The 16,124-nt window shown below is 43.3% G+C and overlaps 1 protein-coding gene across 3 annotated transcripts in view; it reads left to right on the forward strand.

The window, feature by feature from the left end:
- Positions 1-16,094, forward strand: part of LHFPL3 (LHFPL tetraspan subfamily member 3) — a 231,339-nt gene extending 215,245 nt beyond the window's left edge. For all 3 annotated transcript variants that reach the window (XM_038155337.1, XM_038155336.1, XM_038155335.1), the window contains one exon: positions 13,405-16,094. Coding sequence is in view for 1 of the 3 variants with exons in the window: in XM_038155335.1 (XP_038011263.1) it covers positions 13,405-13,433 (29 nt within the window). In the remaining 2 variants the exon portion in view is untranslated. The remainder of the gene's footprint in view (positions 1-13,404) is intronic.
- Positions 16,095-16,124: the final 30 nt, after the last annotated feature.

Below are 16,124 nucleotides of genomic sequence, written 5' to 3' on the forward strand. Positions count from 1 at the left end.
GTAGATTTTAACATAAAACGTGGCTGGGAGTCTAGATAAAAAACACCAGTTAAAGAAAAGTAGAACTGATTCCTTATTTATAGGCTTTAGTATTTCCTGGGACCAAACCCATTGCTTCCTAATTCTACAACCTAAACTGGAATTATAACAATTAAAAGTCCGGAATCCAAAGTAAGGAAGATTTACCCACGGTGGCATGTGTTTCATTAGCAGGTAACATGAAGAATCAATATTTTATGACCTGTCACATATTTGAGTCGTCTGTCATGTTTTATCCTTAGATGTTGAAGTTGTTTGACAGTTCTAAAGTAGAAGGAAGCAAAACAGAAAAGAAGTTTTTTTTGCTGGTGTCACACTGTCAGAAAAATTTAACAGGTAATAGTCTACTACATGCAATTAAAACACATTGGTCTCTGATTACAGAACAAATTCTACTCTGTGGGGCCTGAGGGAAATGCATCTCATAAAATTTGCTATTTTTATGTAAGAAGCCAGCACAAACTATACTTTCCCTGCATAAAAAAAAATTGAAAAGAAGCAGAAATGCTGCTATTTCACAGTGCACAGATGAATACTGATTTGGAGACCTTACATAACAGGGAAGCAGAAAGATCCATCTGCAAAACCTCTGTTTGTTTTCTGCTGAGGTCCAGCTACTGATCCCAGAGACAGGACAGCCACAGACCCACAGGGGAACACAGCCATGTGGAGGATGCAGTCTCTCTATTGTCCAGATAAAGAGCACAGCAAAGGAAGGCTATTAGTTCAGATGAAGACAAGGAAGGGATGAAGATGAAATGCCTGTAGAATTACCTACAGCTTCAGAAGGGTCACAACTGCTCACGCTTTCTGTTTTCCAAATTCCAGTTCTGAACTGCGTGCTGTACTTCAATCTCAGCTTTAAAAAAAAAATGCAACAAAAATAAATAAAAATCACCTTTCTGTGTCTCATAATTGCAAAGAAAACCACTAGCTCTCAGGAAAGAGGAAAGAAATCAGGCTTTTCACAACTCATGTTTATATGTCTTCCTGGTTTTTGAATGTTTATGGTTCATTAAATCTTTCTGCAAAACAAGGACTTTATTCCCTGAGCAGCACTAACAGGATGGGTCTTCTGTCTCTTCCAGTGTGGTACAAAAAAAGGAGACATTTTCATTTTTATTTGTTTCTGTAGGTAGTTAGTCTAAAAGTATCCAATCTAAAAGATTTTGTTTGTCAGAGCATTTTCTTTCATTTTCCACATCTCCCTAGAATAGCTCCTTTCATGTGTTAAAAAAAAAGAAGGTTCCGAGAAAATTTCAGTCTCAACGAATTGGTATTTTGCACTGAAAATTCCTTCAATATTAAGTTCCCATGGGTAACACCATAAAAGTCCAGGAGAGTGAAGCAATCTGAATTGTAGCTTTTTTTCCTGTCTCCAAGCAATTGATAATATGAGACTTTGCTAACAAAGAGGTTTGCATATCACCGCAGAGAAGAAAGAGGATGGACACACGGTGATGTAAGGGCTGTAGGAATGATCACCAAGCTCACCTCCAGGGTTCAGTGCCCATCACTTTGGGAACACCATGAAACAAGCACATTTACCTGACTGCAGCCACAGCTGATGCTTTGCATAGTGCTGCCCACGTGGAGTGAGCCACCACACATGGCAGGTGCTCAGTGCATGGTGCTGGGCGCTCAGCAGTGTGTCCCTGAGACAGCCCAAGCCGGGCACTCGGCCACTTGTTCCTGGTCTGTACAACAGAGGCTCAGCTGCCTTATCAGGCCCATTGGAAGAAAAGGAGGTTTTTCTTTTTCCTCAAGTTTCTGCTAATTTTTTAAATGTGCCAAGACTGGCTCAGCAGCTTGGCTCACCCTGGCTGCAGGGACTTTGCTGCCAGCAATGCCCAGCCCAGCGGTCCCTGAAACCCAGGCAGCCTCTGCTCTCCCCCTGGGCTGGGCAATCCAAGAGGATGTAACCTCCAGAAAAGGACACCAAATTAGGAAATGTTTCAGTGTCTGAGGCGATGAAATATTTAATCCCTGCTCTCTCTGGGATATGCATCATCACAGATTTACTTATCTGCAGCTCAGTGACAGCAGCGGCTGACAGGGACGATGACAGCTGACACACATTAACCCAGCTGCACAACACAAGCTATCACTCCAGAGCACGAATCCATCATTATTATTTCAGCTCCGAGGAGATGACTCCGTGCCAGATACCAAACACAGGCAGCACCTGCACTGGGAAGTCAACACTGCCAGGGTCTCTTGGAGGCGAGGGAGCCTCAGCAGGACCCTCAGCCCCAGCAGCCCCAGCAGGGCCAGCAGCAGTGGCACTGCTCCCTGAGCAGCCCAGCACCAAGGGTACACACAGGCTCTCCTGTGCCCCCACTGCTGACCTGGCCAATGGACCAAAATGAGAGGGACGTATGGACAAATATTACTTGTTTAGGGTGTGGGAGGGTGGAAGCCTTTATTGGAGATTTTCTCCAGCTGCAGATGTAGCTGTGCAGATGCAACTGGACCTGACTTGCTTCCCCTTTGTCTAAGCTGCCCCCATTTTTACAGATGAGCTTCTTTCTGTAGAAACCTGTATCAGCAAACTTTTGTCTAATAGGTTGTTCTGAATTGCTGTCTTGGAGAAACTAGTGACTGAGCTTTGAGGAATCCTGGTGAATCTGGGGTTTGGTTTGAGATGGTAGGCTGGAGATTTCCCCCCTTCCTGTTAGTGTTTGGTACTGGATTGGTTGCTGCTCGAGACTTCCCTGCTGTCTCTTGCTGCTACAAGGGCATCCTTACATTGAAAGGTGCATTTTACCCAAGACTTGTCTTATAGTCATTGGTGGGAACAGCCAAACAACAGGAAAATTGTCCATGCCCACCTGTCACTCAGGGCTCCTGCATCCCAGCTTGCCTTTCTGCATGCTCTTCAGCTGGCAGTTTCCTAACACAGCCTCCCCTTCTCTCTCTAGGATGGGTTGTTTTGTTTTTTTCTCTGCACTGCTGATTGCAGTTTGCCTTCCATGCCGAAAGCTCTTCAGGGAAGGAATCTCTTCTTTTTCTTTTACAAGAGTGCCCTTCACACCTCTAGAGCAACTCAAGAAAATGTTTAAGGGAATAATATAAATTAATAGCAATAATAAATCCTCACAAATTGTCCAAAGCCTGCACAAATTGGGTTTGGAGCAAGAAAAGGAAGATGACGGAAAAAAGTGTCTTCAAGACCATGAGCATTCAACATTGTCCTTGCTACATGTCAGACAGGTTCTCATGACAGATGGTATTCACCAAAAAGCTCACTCTCTTCCTAGATCCTGGCTTTGCCAACTCCCAAATCCAGACTCTCTTCTAGCCGAGTATCATCCAACCCCACAGAGATTCTTTTCAGTAGTTGAACATACCTTGGAAACAATTGTGAGCCTAGTGTACAGCTCCAAATAATTCTTGTTTGCCTAGAGAATATACAGACAGTTAATTAACATTCCTGCGCTCAGAAAGCTAATCACTAAACTGCAGTTTTGAAATCTCACACCAAAGCTGCTCCAGATCATTATCTTTCTGTTGCCCATAAACATGTAACTTGGCACCTGTATCTTTCTCAAAGGCAAACGGGATCAATATTTGCAGCTCATTAGCAGGTTTTGGTTGAGACCCAGCATCACAGCAGCCAGCCAGTCAGAGAGGAGTGTGACAAGATGAAGGATGCACAGCCTTGCCTTGGTGAGCCCCTGCCCCAGAGGTGCTCTGGACAAAGTCCTGCAGCTGCAGGACCATTCCCCTCCATAGTGAGCCCCTGAAGCCAGAGCCCCACTCCCAGTTCCAGCCCAATTCATTCATCAAATTTTCTCTTAACTTCAGCACAAATACATACAAAGACAAAGTTCTGAAAACTTTTGGAAATCTTTGGGTGTGCCTTTGCTCAGCATGGATTTGTGCCATGTTCCCAGGTCACACAGCTTTGGCACTGGGCAAAGAACAGGGAAATACATTTCACACACAAAAAAGAGATTTTAAATATTTTTACTATTCTGCAGCATTTCAGGTTCATCAGAATTTATTTTTTTTCTTATGTTTTCTGTGACATTTAAACTTCTTGCAATGTTTTAGTTATTATGTTAAAATTTAAAAATCAGCTTTTTTTGGAAAGAAATTTCATTCACAGAAGTGTCATGTTGGAATGACCAGAGAACTGTCAGAGCCCTCTTCGTTTCTGTTAGGAGGAAACAGTCACTAAATGAATTGTGAATTCATCTGGAGAAATCCAGTCTGTTGAAAAAAGAGCAGAGCTCCGTTTCTGTCACACCACTAAAATAAGCCCTATCGTAGCAGCTTCCTTACACAGAGATCCTGGCTGGCACCTTCAAGGATCTGCTTCAATATTTTGGCTTTCTCCCAGCACTGAACTCCCACTCTCTCTGTGCTCACAGAAAAGCAGCTCCAGCCAGCCTGAGCACACAGGGAAGGCAGTGAGGGGCTCTCCCAGGCTGGGGCTCACTCACAGCCCCCAGCCCGCGCTGGCCCTGGGCTCTGCCTCCTGCCTGCCCTGACAGCCCAGCCCAGACAAGGACAGCTTTGTATCAATGGCAGGAAGGTTTGTTTTCCCAAACCAAAAAATGTGCCAACATCAACATCTAACATTGCCTAGCACAGGAAAACTCTTGGAAGAGATAATGCTACTAAAGCTAGATATAAAATGTCACTAACAAAATAAAAAACCAAAAGATTGTACAATGCCAATCCAAACATTTTCTGGCCGATATGCCCAGAACCTTGTCACAATACCTCACTGACATGGCTGGGTCCTCAGAGAAGCTCCCTGTAAACAAGTACATCAACGTTTGTAACAGTTTTTAAATACAGACAATGAAGAGCTTTTTGGGCAGTCTGATCACGCAGCTTGAAGGCTAGAGAAACAAACAAAATTACCTACGGATCCTCTGGGTTCCAGGGGAGAAACAGAAAAACAGCTACAGCAAATGGGCACAATGTAAAGAAAGTGAAACATTTTCTCATTAAACAGTTAGAGAACAGGAAGAGTTTAGGAATCACCATTCAGAGACTCCTGTTTAGTGACAGCAATTTATTTGACCATCTGGGCAAAGAAAGACTGCAGCAAACCACATGGAGGAAATAAAAATAGATGAACAACAAGTGACTGATTTTGCTTGACTTGAGCCTACAACTCTACAGAGCAGGAAGCTACTTCATGTGAAAGACATTATTGATGAAGGCATTTCAGCCTCTTGCCAGTTCTTCCAACAACATACTAGATCTCCCATGCCAGCAAACCTGTCTTGAGACGTGACTCCCATGCCAAACTTGACAGAAACACCACCAAGTACAAAAGACAAATTGATGAGCCTTCTGGAAAGGGACCACCAGAGGAAGGAGTGTCTCTGTGATGTTCCACAGTAAAAGAAAACTCTTTAGGAGAAAGAATAGAAGGCTTTTTGCTGTGTTCGTTCATTATGATAAAAATCGTCCTTTTCTTGACAGAAGCAAATATGGAAATGGAGGATAAGGCAGCCCACTGTTCAGCAGGATCCGATCACGACATCCCAGTGTGTTGGTTCCCACCTCAGGCAGACACAGAGCCTCCTCTTGTGTGCAGGGCACACTCACTGAGTGTGACAGCAGCAGGGGCATGGTGATGCCTGCCCTGGAGGTACAGCCACGAGCACCAAGCTGCCCAGATGAGGAATCCAAAAGCTGTTCATAGTGAGGCAAAGCTAGCAGAGACATCACCCAAGGAAGCCCTGTTTCCACCACCCCAGACTGGTGCCAGCAGATGACAGAGATGACAGCTACAACTTGATCCATCCTTGGATAGGTCTCTATTCCCTCTGTCTGTCACTCTTCTCCTCTTTCTCACCAATACACATATGTTATATTCTTGGAGCTGCATTCAAACCAGAGGAAATCCACCCAAGCCAGGGATTGGGAAGGGTGGCAGGGAAGTTTGAAGCCTGCCCATATTCAGAGTTTTAGAGCCTGTCACTGCCACCTGGCTATATTTAGGAATAGTTGAAGTAGGGTCTTTCAGAGATAAGAAAACTGTCAGGCTCTAGAGGTGCCTTCTTTAAGCTGCTCTAACCCCATTTCGCAAGATTTTCAGTCAAAGTTCACCTGCTCCTTCAGGCACAGTCTCACTGACAAGAGAGCCAAGCTGACTGCTGTATGTAGCTCGGCTCATACCCACCAGGCTGGCCTGCTGCTTGCATCCCTGCCCAGTCAGTCCTCAAGCTGTTTAACTGATCTTACTGAGCCTTCCTGACCTGGGGCTGGAATCTCAGACCCAGCTTCTGCCAAGGCATTTGCTCACCAGGAAGGCAGTCCTGGTGCACGATGGCACACCCCAAAAGAACTAAAAATACCCATCCTCAAGCTGTGCTCAGACAAGGTCTCTGATGGCTTGTTACAAACAAGCCTAATCTTTCAGGTTTTGTTACAAAACTGCCTAATTGGTTGATGTATCATGCTGAAGATCTTCCATGCACGGGCAGCAGCTTCCCTCTTCTTCCATGCATGCAGTTAATGACTGTGTGCAGGGTAATTATAACTCCAGGATTCACACACCTCACTTTGTCCATCTCAGATTTAGGCCTCCCATCTCATCCAGGTCTACAGTCCTACAGGAGCCAACAGCACTCATCCATCCTGGGAACCATCCTAAGATTAAATTAGTCATCCCAGGAGGGCCCTGTCCTGCTCCAAGGACTTCCTAGAGTATCACATCTGATGTCTGACTGTGAGGGAGCTGATGTTATGTGAGCTGCATCTCCAGGCCTAACCTCCATCTGATCTCTCCTCCTAAACCATCTTCTCAACTTTCTCAAAACTTCCATCTGGAAGAAAACAGGAATTTAAAGTCAAGACCACAACTGGTTAGGCTGCCCTGACCCACTCTGGCCTTCAGACTTAATTTCCCTTTGCCTTTCTTCCATGTCTCCTTTCATACCTTGGCACAAGGTGGTGGCACTTCATTGCTCAACGCCTTTTTTTTGGTCAATTTTTCTTGACAACCAAATTTAGTTCTGGGGACTTTTGCTATTATTGTCATAATAGCTTCAAGAAACATTTTGTCTGGAAAAATCAACAGTGCAGAAAATGAGGCATCCCTGCCATGCCACTCTTTACTGTGAGGGTGGTGAGGCCCTGGAACAGGCTGCCAAGAGATGCCCTGTCCCTGGATATGTTCAAGGCCAGGTTGGATGGGCTTTGAGCAGCCTGGTCAAGCGGAAGGCGTCCCTGCCCATGGCAGGGGAGTTGGAATGAGGTGACATTTCAGGTTCCTTCCAACCCAAATCATTCAATGATTTCATGATTCTCCCCCCACAGCATGCTGTCTGCAACCAAACAGCCTGTGAACCGACATCCTTTTCCTCCTGTCATGTTTCAGTCATCACATACAACAGAAAAAGTGGGGAAAATACAATGTAAGCTTAAATTGGATTTTAAAACTACAAGAATTGGCCAGAGTCTGTCAGGGAGGGTAGGACAGTTGCTGAGTGCATTAAGTATTCAGGCAGTGTAGCTTTAGGTCTGACAGTGAGCTGGGTTTTTTCTTGTGAATGACAGCCTGTAAGTTGATGGCAAAGTTCTGTCCAGCTGTGTGTTGCACACAGATGCTGGAAACCTAGCAAAATTGATTTGACTGGATCCTTCAACATCTTTCTGTTTCTTCTCAGAAAACAATGTCTAGTAAAACAGCATTCTGTCTTTTCAGCCCATCATTGCCCCTGTGGCCCTGAAACCATCTGTCATGGATGAAAGCAACTGCACTTGTAAGAGAGAAGCAACAATATACAAGAGAGAAGCAAAATGTACTTTATTGATATAAAACAGTGATTTAACAAATTTAAATGGTAAATGCAACAGTGGCTTAACAAGACCCAATGGCCAGATTGTTTATTTACTGCATAGAGGACAAGGTCAAACAAAACTGCCAGAGACCCTGTCATTGAGCCATGAGGTTCAGAAAGAATTCCCTTGCGTTCTAAACCCCTTCTCAAAGAGAAGTGTATGTGTGGCTGAATCCAATCCTAGTCCCAGACTTGTTCAGTGTTTTATGTCTGAGGGATTATATTTGCACAATCAATCCTTTATATCACTTAGCTAAGATTTCAAAGTTCAGTGTGCTATTAACCAAGCACACTACTTACCAAGGTTCTGTTGCAGTAAGGAAGCTCTCAGCTTCAAGGAATAACCTTGAGAGGTGACCCTCCTCAAGGGGACATCCTGGCAGGCAGCCCACCACTCCAGAAAGCACTTGGCAACCATGCTGCCACCCCACCCCAAAGTCCAGAGAAAGCTGGGTGCAGCCATCAGAGCCCCACGGTAGTTAAGGCTGAAGCAGTGGAGGGGAGCACACCACCACAGGATCCTGTCACATGCTAGAAATGTGCTTGTGCAGCCATGAACTCAGACTTCTGACAGCAAAATCACCTGAGCCACACATTTAGAAAATTCCTGAATGCTCCTGAAACCATTTCCTATTGTCCTAGAAACACTTCCCACAAGCCATGCCCAGGAGTTCAGCTGCTGCCACTAGCAGGGTGAGCAAGATATACCACCCAGCAGATTGAATAAGTCCCACTGTTCCACACAGCTCTGGTTTCACAGGGCTTGCATACTGAATCGGGAAAAATCTTGTCATTTTTTATATGATTCAATTCTATTTTATTGCAAGGAAGTGCTGCAGCAGAAGAGCAAGCTCACACACCTTCTGCTCAGATGAGCTTCTCCTCTAATGCCATATGGACAAAACCATCACACAATTTCAATTCCAAAATTTTGTAAAAGTTTTAGTAACTCCTCAAGGTTTACTGTGCATTCTCTTTAACCCCTGCCCTTTCAGGTAGTCTTTGGTAGGTGTGAGTGATGGCAGAGCAGGCAGTTGCCAGATCCTGCCTTCTTGTTTGCCAGGGAGAGGAGGAAAAGCCTTGGGCAGCTCTGGTGTGGACAGGTCATTTATCACATTTTGATGAGAAGATGCTGAACGGTGAAACACTGAAAGAGAGCTGCTAGCAAAACAGTTGGGGAATTTCTGTCCATTCTTCTTTCCATCTCCACAGGGCAGCCTTGTACCCTCCTTACTGTCTCTCAGCTGCAGTGCAGGTGTAGGCAGCAGTGCACAATTTATTCTCCTCCCAGCCATACAACTGTTTCCAGTATGATCTGTGGACAGCTTCTCCAAAACATGCACTAGAGTTTCAGCTTGGACCATCAGGAATCTTGGAGAGGACCTGAGCTGGTGCCTGTCTGTTTACTGAGAGCACAATTTGCTCCAAGGTCACTCTCCAGGTGATGGATAAGCACCTCCCCATGAGGCCAGGGCAAAGGATGCTCAGTGCATCAAGAGGGAAAAGGCACCCACAGCAGGTAGGGAAATGGGAATATACATAAAACCTCTCTCTCATGACATCAAAAATAAAATAATTCTCTCAGGCCACTCAAATTGGGTCTGTTATGTGCTCTAAAGAGACGAACTTCAAGGAAATAAGAGCTAATGGATCATTGGTTGCTCTGTGCAGCTGGGCATCTATCTGCCTTTCATGCCTTTTAATTCTATACACCTGGATATTGTCCAGGCCATGAATACATGTTCCTGTTGGAATTTTGAGCTGCAGTGGCTACAAGTGAAGTTTTAACACACTTAGCATTTCACCAACCCTGATGTAAGCAAGAAAACCATGTGTCTGTACCAAACCAAGGAGCTGACCCGGATCAGTGGGTCCAAAAAGAGTAAAAAAGAGCACAGAGCACAAGTCCTTTGAGGAGCAGCTGAGGGAGCTGGGGATGTTTCGCCGGGAAAGGGGACTCGGGGGAGACCTTATCATGCTACAACTCCCAGAAAGGAGGTTGTAGCCAGGTGGGGGTCAGTCTCTTCTCCCAAGTAACAAGTGACAGGATGAGAGGAAATGGCCTTGAGTTGCATCAGGGGAAGTTTAGATTGGATATTAGGAAAAAATTTATTCACCATAGGAGTTATCAGACACTGGAACACACTGCCCAGGGAAGTCTTGGATTCACTGTCCCTGGAGGTGTCCAAAAGGTGTGTGGATGTAGCACTTGGAGTTATGGTTTAGGAGTGAACATGGAAGTGCTATGTTACCAGTTGGAACTGATGGTCTTAGGGGTCCTTTCCAACCTTAATGATTCTGTGGTTCTATAAGCAGAAAGGTGAGAACTCCAACACCTCATTAAAACGGAACTTGTCCAATTTTTTCTGGCCTACAGCCCAGAGAGCAGTGTTATCCAAGGTGCCTCAGCATGTCTATTTTCAATTGCAGAGCTTCAGAATCAATGTTTCTCTCATCCTTCATCGCCTCCCACTGTACCCACAGTGTGAGCATTCAGCAGAGATGATGTTTAGGCCGGAGGAATCCTGTAGAGGTCCTGGGAGGAAATCTCTGGTACTTCATTAAACCATGGCTTTCTGCCAGCTGATGTGGTTTTGTAACTGTACCAATTTTGGTGTCACCACAAACGTCAGTTGCTCTTTAGCAAAGCAGTTGTATGTGTTTGGAGTCAGCAACAAAAGATTAACACTTGGAAAGGTGCTATTTTCTAGATGCCTGTCAAATACATGGCAAGGATCATTTCAATATGGCTGGTGACAATTAGTGGTGTAAAGTGTTTACGGTTGTCTGAGACAATATATACCCAAACCAAGAAGGTCTGCCTTTCTCTCTGTATTTACTGTTCATTTTACTGACTTTACAGTAACAGCACGGAAGGGACCATCTGAAATTCAGCATGTCTTTTACACCTTGTCAGGGAACAACCTGGAAATCTCCCTGTGATTCATCTTTAACACAAACAAACCTCAGTGTCCTCTTTCTGAAATGTACATAAACACTAAAATGCTGTAAATCCCTCCAGGCTGACTATACCCCAGCTCTGCAGTCAGCAAAAGTGATTGCCCTAATTGAGTGTGTCAATTATAAGCAGTAACCCCGGTGAGGTCAGCCTAACAGGCAGCCTTTAAAGACTTTAAATAGGGAATTTAAGAGCAGAGCACCTGGGTGGTTGGGTAATGCAGCTTCCATGAAGACTGCTTTCATTAACTGATTTCTTGGTAACAGCACTGTAAGTAGCTCTAAGAAAACAAACTTCAAAAGCCTATGGTGTGATACCAAACAGACTGAGAGATGTTGCATGTGAATAACTTACTTATGTCTTGTCAAGTAGGCACCTATGGCATTTGTTAAAGTTCATTTCCATGTGCATAACACCTGTGTGCAAAATTTGTCCGAAGAATTAATAAAGGTCTTGGTATGTCACTGCTGAAACACTGAGTGCTGCTGGAAATCCAATAAGCAATGTTAGGGCTTTGAATAACACATGTACATGAAATTATGATTAAAAATAATTGAAAGAAATGGCTCATTCAGTCCTATTAGACTCTGATTTTTCCTAGGAGCATCAGGGCACATGTTCCTTACCACACAAAGTTGTCTTTCTCCAGATTTCAGTTTCACCAAATATGGATTGTTTGACAGGCTCACAAACCCCCTTATCTCACTTTAAAAATAAACAGATTAGAGGCTCAGGCACTTTTTCATTCACTTTATTTGGTAGTGCTGTTTACCTATATTACTAATTACCACACTAATAACATTAGTAACCACATTTATAAAATACACCAAAGTTCCAGAGTCAGACCATTTTTAATAGATTTTATTTATCACAAGTATCGTCATTTCTCATCCACACTTTGTCCTTCATTTTGCTACATGTTTCAAAGGGTAAAACGAAGCTCATGGAGGTATGAATGGCAAGGTTTTTTTACAATTGAAAACTACCATCCCATACATACATCCCATACATACTCACATCATAAAAATGCTTTTACCACAGTGAACATTATATTTCATATTAATTTTTTAACACAAACAAAACTGACCCATTTTTTATTTTTCAGTTCCCTCCCTAGTTCATGTTACGCTTCTTACATATGTATTTGCTACTTTCTAGTCTCAGCAACATCAATTAAAAGTGTCTCGTAAAATAAATCTGGACTATAGATACATGCTGAACAAGTCTGGAATTTTCCTCCAAAACAAACTTTGCTTGAAAAATGTCCGTTTGTTGGCAGTTGATGGGGAAGCAGGCATCCAAGGTCCATGGCAGAAGGGTTCTGCCACCACCAGGCTCACTGGTTCTTGGCTACCACCCCAGGCTTTAAGGTCTGGGTATCCTGCCCTGGGTCTCCACACTCTCTGGGTCTGTGGGTGAATTAGCTGCAGGCCAAGGTCAAGGATGTAGGGAATTTGAGGAAATGGGAGGAGGTGGCTGCTCCATGTAATATGGGGGGAGGAAATTAAATATTCCAGTCTTCTTACAGTAATATTTTTGTGTTTCCATTCTGAAATTCTTTGTTTGCTTTCATTTCACACTGAAATTCATTATTTTTTTTTGTTGTTGTTGTGACAAAAAACATGATTTACCCCCAGTTCTGCATTCCAGCAGTCTCTTGCAGAGGCCCATGCGTTACGATATAGGAACTGGGGTTGTGATGATGTTGGCCATCCTCTGCCCCAGGATGAGGCTTTGTAAGACCCCCTGAGCAGTGACCCTTTCACAGGAGGCAGTGGAGAGGCTGCCCGACAAAGGACTTCATGGTTTGGTCTCAGGGGTCTGCGACAGTCTAGCTAATGGTGAACTGGCAGAGTTCATTTGGTGCAAGAACCTTCTGCTCTCTGCTGAGCGCTGGGGCGGCCAGGTTTTCACCTTTGCCTGTGTGTGAGTACTTGCAAATAGATCTCCTCATTGAGCCCCAGTTCCAGGGGTGCCCCCTGAAGCACCAGCTCAGGGGCTGTCACCTGCAGCGAGAAGGGGGAGCCTTTGTCACCCTGCTCCCAGGCCCAGTGCCCCTGTCCCCTCACTCATATGCAGCTCCACTTAAGTACATGGAACCTGGGCAGTGAGAATTAATTTTTAAGGGAGAGTTTTATTTGAAAACACCCCCACACCTCTGTCCTCACTTGAAATTTAGCACAAGGTATTATTTTATCATGTTTGCAAATGTGGATTGTGTCCTCGAGGGAAAGGAGCTTTTGATACGGAACAGAAATGTCAGGATTTTAACTCAATTCATGGTATTCATCTAGTAAATGTCATTCTTGCCCCGTACACATTGTATCATTATTTTCATATTGCTCAAACTTTAGATCAAATAATGTCATTATTATGACTTCTTGTGTCACTTAGCTGATGAAAAATTATTTTTGAGAATTTCAGATTACAAATCCTACCTACAGATTAAATTTTTCAGTTTTTGTGACAAATGGAAATCCATATAATGAAGTGCATTAGAATATTGGTCAGAGGCTTGCTCTAAGCTAAGCACAGAGTGAACATTTTTATGTTTGCTGGCAGTAAACCAGTTTCTCTCTTTTCTGTTTTGCACAGTCCTACTAAGCCAATCCTCACTAGAATGAGCACAAAACAAATGAATAACAGCTTTTGTACATCAACATTAAAACGGGAAGAAGCTTGGGAAAGGGCCTCCAACAGAGAAGAATGCTGACAAGTGCAAAAATGCCTGATGGATAAGCACCACCTTCTAAACATAGATCAGCCAGACATGGAAGTGATTTCAGAAGAGAAATGCAATCATGGATTACACACCAGCCATTAGAAACTGTTGCTGAATACAGCATCCAGAAGACATGCATGAAAAGTCACATTTGGGGAATAAATTAAAAGGGGTGTAGTTGTTGCTAGATAAACATATGTAATATATATGCATTGAAGAGGTTTGTAAATGTCATTTTTTTTATTCGGACGAAAAGCAAAAAGCTTTAAAACCTTTCACAGTAGAGAGGCAGTTAACTTCAGACTATTCCTATCCCAGTAGCCAAGAAGCTGTTAGGACATCTCTCTTAAATTAGCATTTATAGACTCTGAATGTTTCCATCACCTAGTGGAAAAAGCATAACTTACTGCTACATTGCTGCACTTCATTTACTTCACTGTATAATAAGTTGACTAAAACTGTAAAGCTTCTCAATTTTTACTGCATATGTGTTCCAATTAATATGTCTGTAACAAACTTAAGACTCAAAAATTATTTCTGACCTATATTCTAGTTCTATAAAGCATATATACTATAAGGTATGTCTGACTGAATATCATCATGCTATGACCTCCCAAGATGCATAGAATTGTTTGTATTTGAAATGACAAAATAAAAGCCCTTGATTTCTTTTTTAATAGGAGGAAGTAATTTACCCCTTAAATGTAACCCACTGCTACTCACTTCAAGGGTGTTTCTTTTCCCTGTTCTGCCATACAACTGTGGAGTGACACTCTCTGGCCCATGCTAATGCCAATCAGACAGGGTGATCTAATGAGACCTTCTGGCCTTAAGTTCAAACTCAATACAACTCGGTAAACCCCTGAGTTCAAACTCAATACAAAAATTAACAGACTAGTAAGCAAATACATGTTGCAAATAGCCATGTGAGGGCGGGATGCAAACAGCCCTGGGGCACTGGCGGGGAAGTCATTCCCTCCCCAGGTCCCAAAGGGCGCACTCAGTTCCAGAAGCCACTCAGAAGTAAAACAGGAGAAGGCACAGAAGGAGCTCCTAGTGAAAGGCCTGGGTGCAAAGCACCAGGCACAGAGCAGCAGAGGGAGGCAGGGACTCCTCCTGTGCTCCTCTCTAACCCTCCCACCAAGGCACACGTCTCTCCTGGCTCGGGACTGGCCATGAGCACGTTGCTTTCTACATGCCTCCAGGTTCTCCTGTGTATCACAGGTTAACCCAGTGCAAAATGAGCACTCCAGTGCTCATGCCTTCAGGGGTTTTAAAGCCTGTTCCTTCATTCTTTGGCTTTCAGGGGAAATGGCTAAAATAATAATTAATTGCTAGTGTTGATCCCAAATAATGCAAAATGCTGAAGACATGAGGCAAACATAAGTTAAAACTGCTTTTTGACTATTGACTGCACAACACAAATTATTCCAGAATTTAGTGCATGAATCTCAAAAAATTTATTTTACTTTTGAAAGAAAAATTATCTTTAAGCAAACTGCCAGTAAACAAATACAGGGAATTAGATAACTTTTCTATCTAACTACCAAGGCATCAATGTGGCACTGACTTCACTTGGATGTCAGACAAGTAAATTCATGTGTGAATCTGGGCAGCATTAAAAAAAAAAATCACTTTTTTAATCTGAAAATGTGTTTGTAACTGGATGTAGAAAATTCTTCTGACTTCTAAAGGACCAGCACTAGCTGGTCAAAAACCCCACCCAAATCAGTCAACCATCATAAACATCTTCCCAGTACCTGCTATTGACCTGAAGGGGATGGAAGGTAAAAACCAAGTAGTTCACACATGAGGCAGCATAAACTCATTTAAGGGCCCACTTCAGACAGATTTTTTAATCTCTGGTTAGGCCAACCAGTGTCAGCTGGAAAATGCACATCCTCAGGGGCCAGATGCATTCAGGAGTCCCTGTTAAGTGGTGTCTCAGTGAAGCCCATCCTCATTCTCTGCTCTTGTTGGCTCACAAGCACACCCACACCTCAAAGCCTGTGAAAGGGTTTGTTATCTGGATGTGCTCTCATATCACCATCTTCATTTGCTCCTTGAGTTTACCTCTATCCCACATTATTGCAGTCATGGCACTTTTGCTCTGACAGAAATCACCAAAACAGGGTTTCTCTGTATTATAATATTTTGTTTCGCATCATGGTGATGTTGTAATGTAAAAGCCCTTTCTAAATACACACAAACATTGCAAAAGAAGTGCCATCACAAGGCATCACAACCCTGCCAGGGCAGCTCAGTGAATATGTACAATTTGTACACAGTCAGAAGGGAGAGACATACCAGGATGTACATCATTAAATGTTGACTCAGTAAGAATAGTATGTCTTATCTTTTTAAATGTTACCACCTTCCCATCCCACTCCATTGTAACTTGTCAATTGTAATTTCTTTTTAAGTCAAAAAACTGTAAAGAAAACTGTTGAAATACCTGATTTTCTGTAAAAGTAATAATAACAATAATTTTTGTTACTTCAAAGTATGCTTGGTATTAAAGTACCTAATAAAGTTCAACAAAGACTTTTGTAGCATACTAAAATAAAGTGTGATAGTGCTTTTCTCCAGCTTG

The sequence above is a fragment of the Motacilla alba genome, chromosome 1A, assembly GCF_015832195.1.
Source record: "Motacilla alba alba isolate MOTALB_02 chromosome 1A, Motacilla_alba_V1.0_pri, whole genome shotgun sequence".
NCBI classification, from domain to species: domain Eukaryota; kingdom Metazoa; phylum Chordata; class Aves; order Passeriformes; family Motacillidae; genus Motacilla; species Motacilla alba.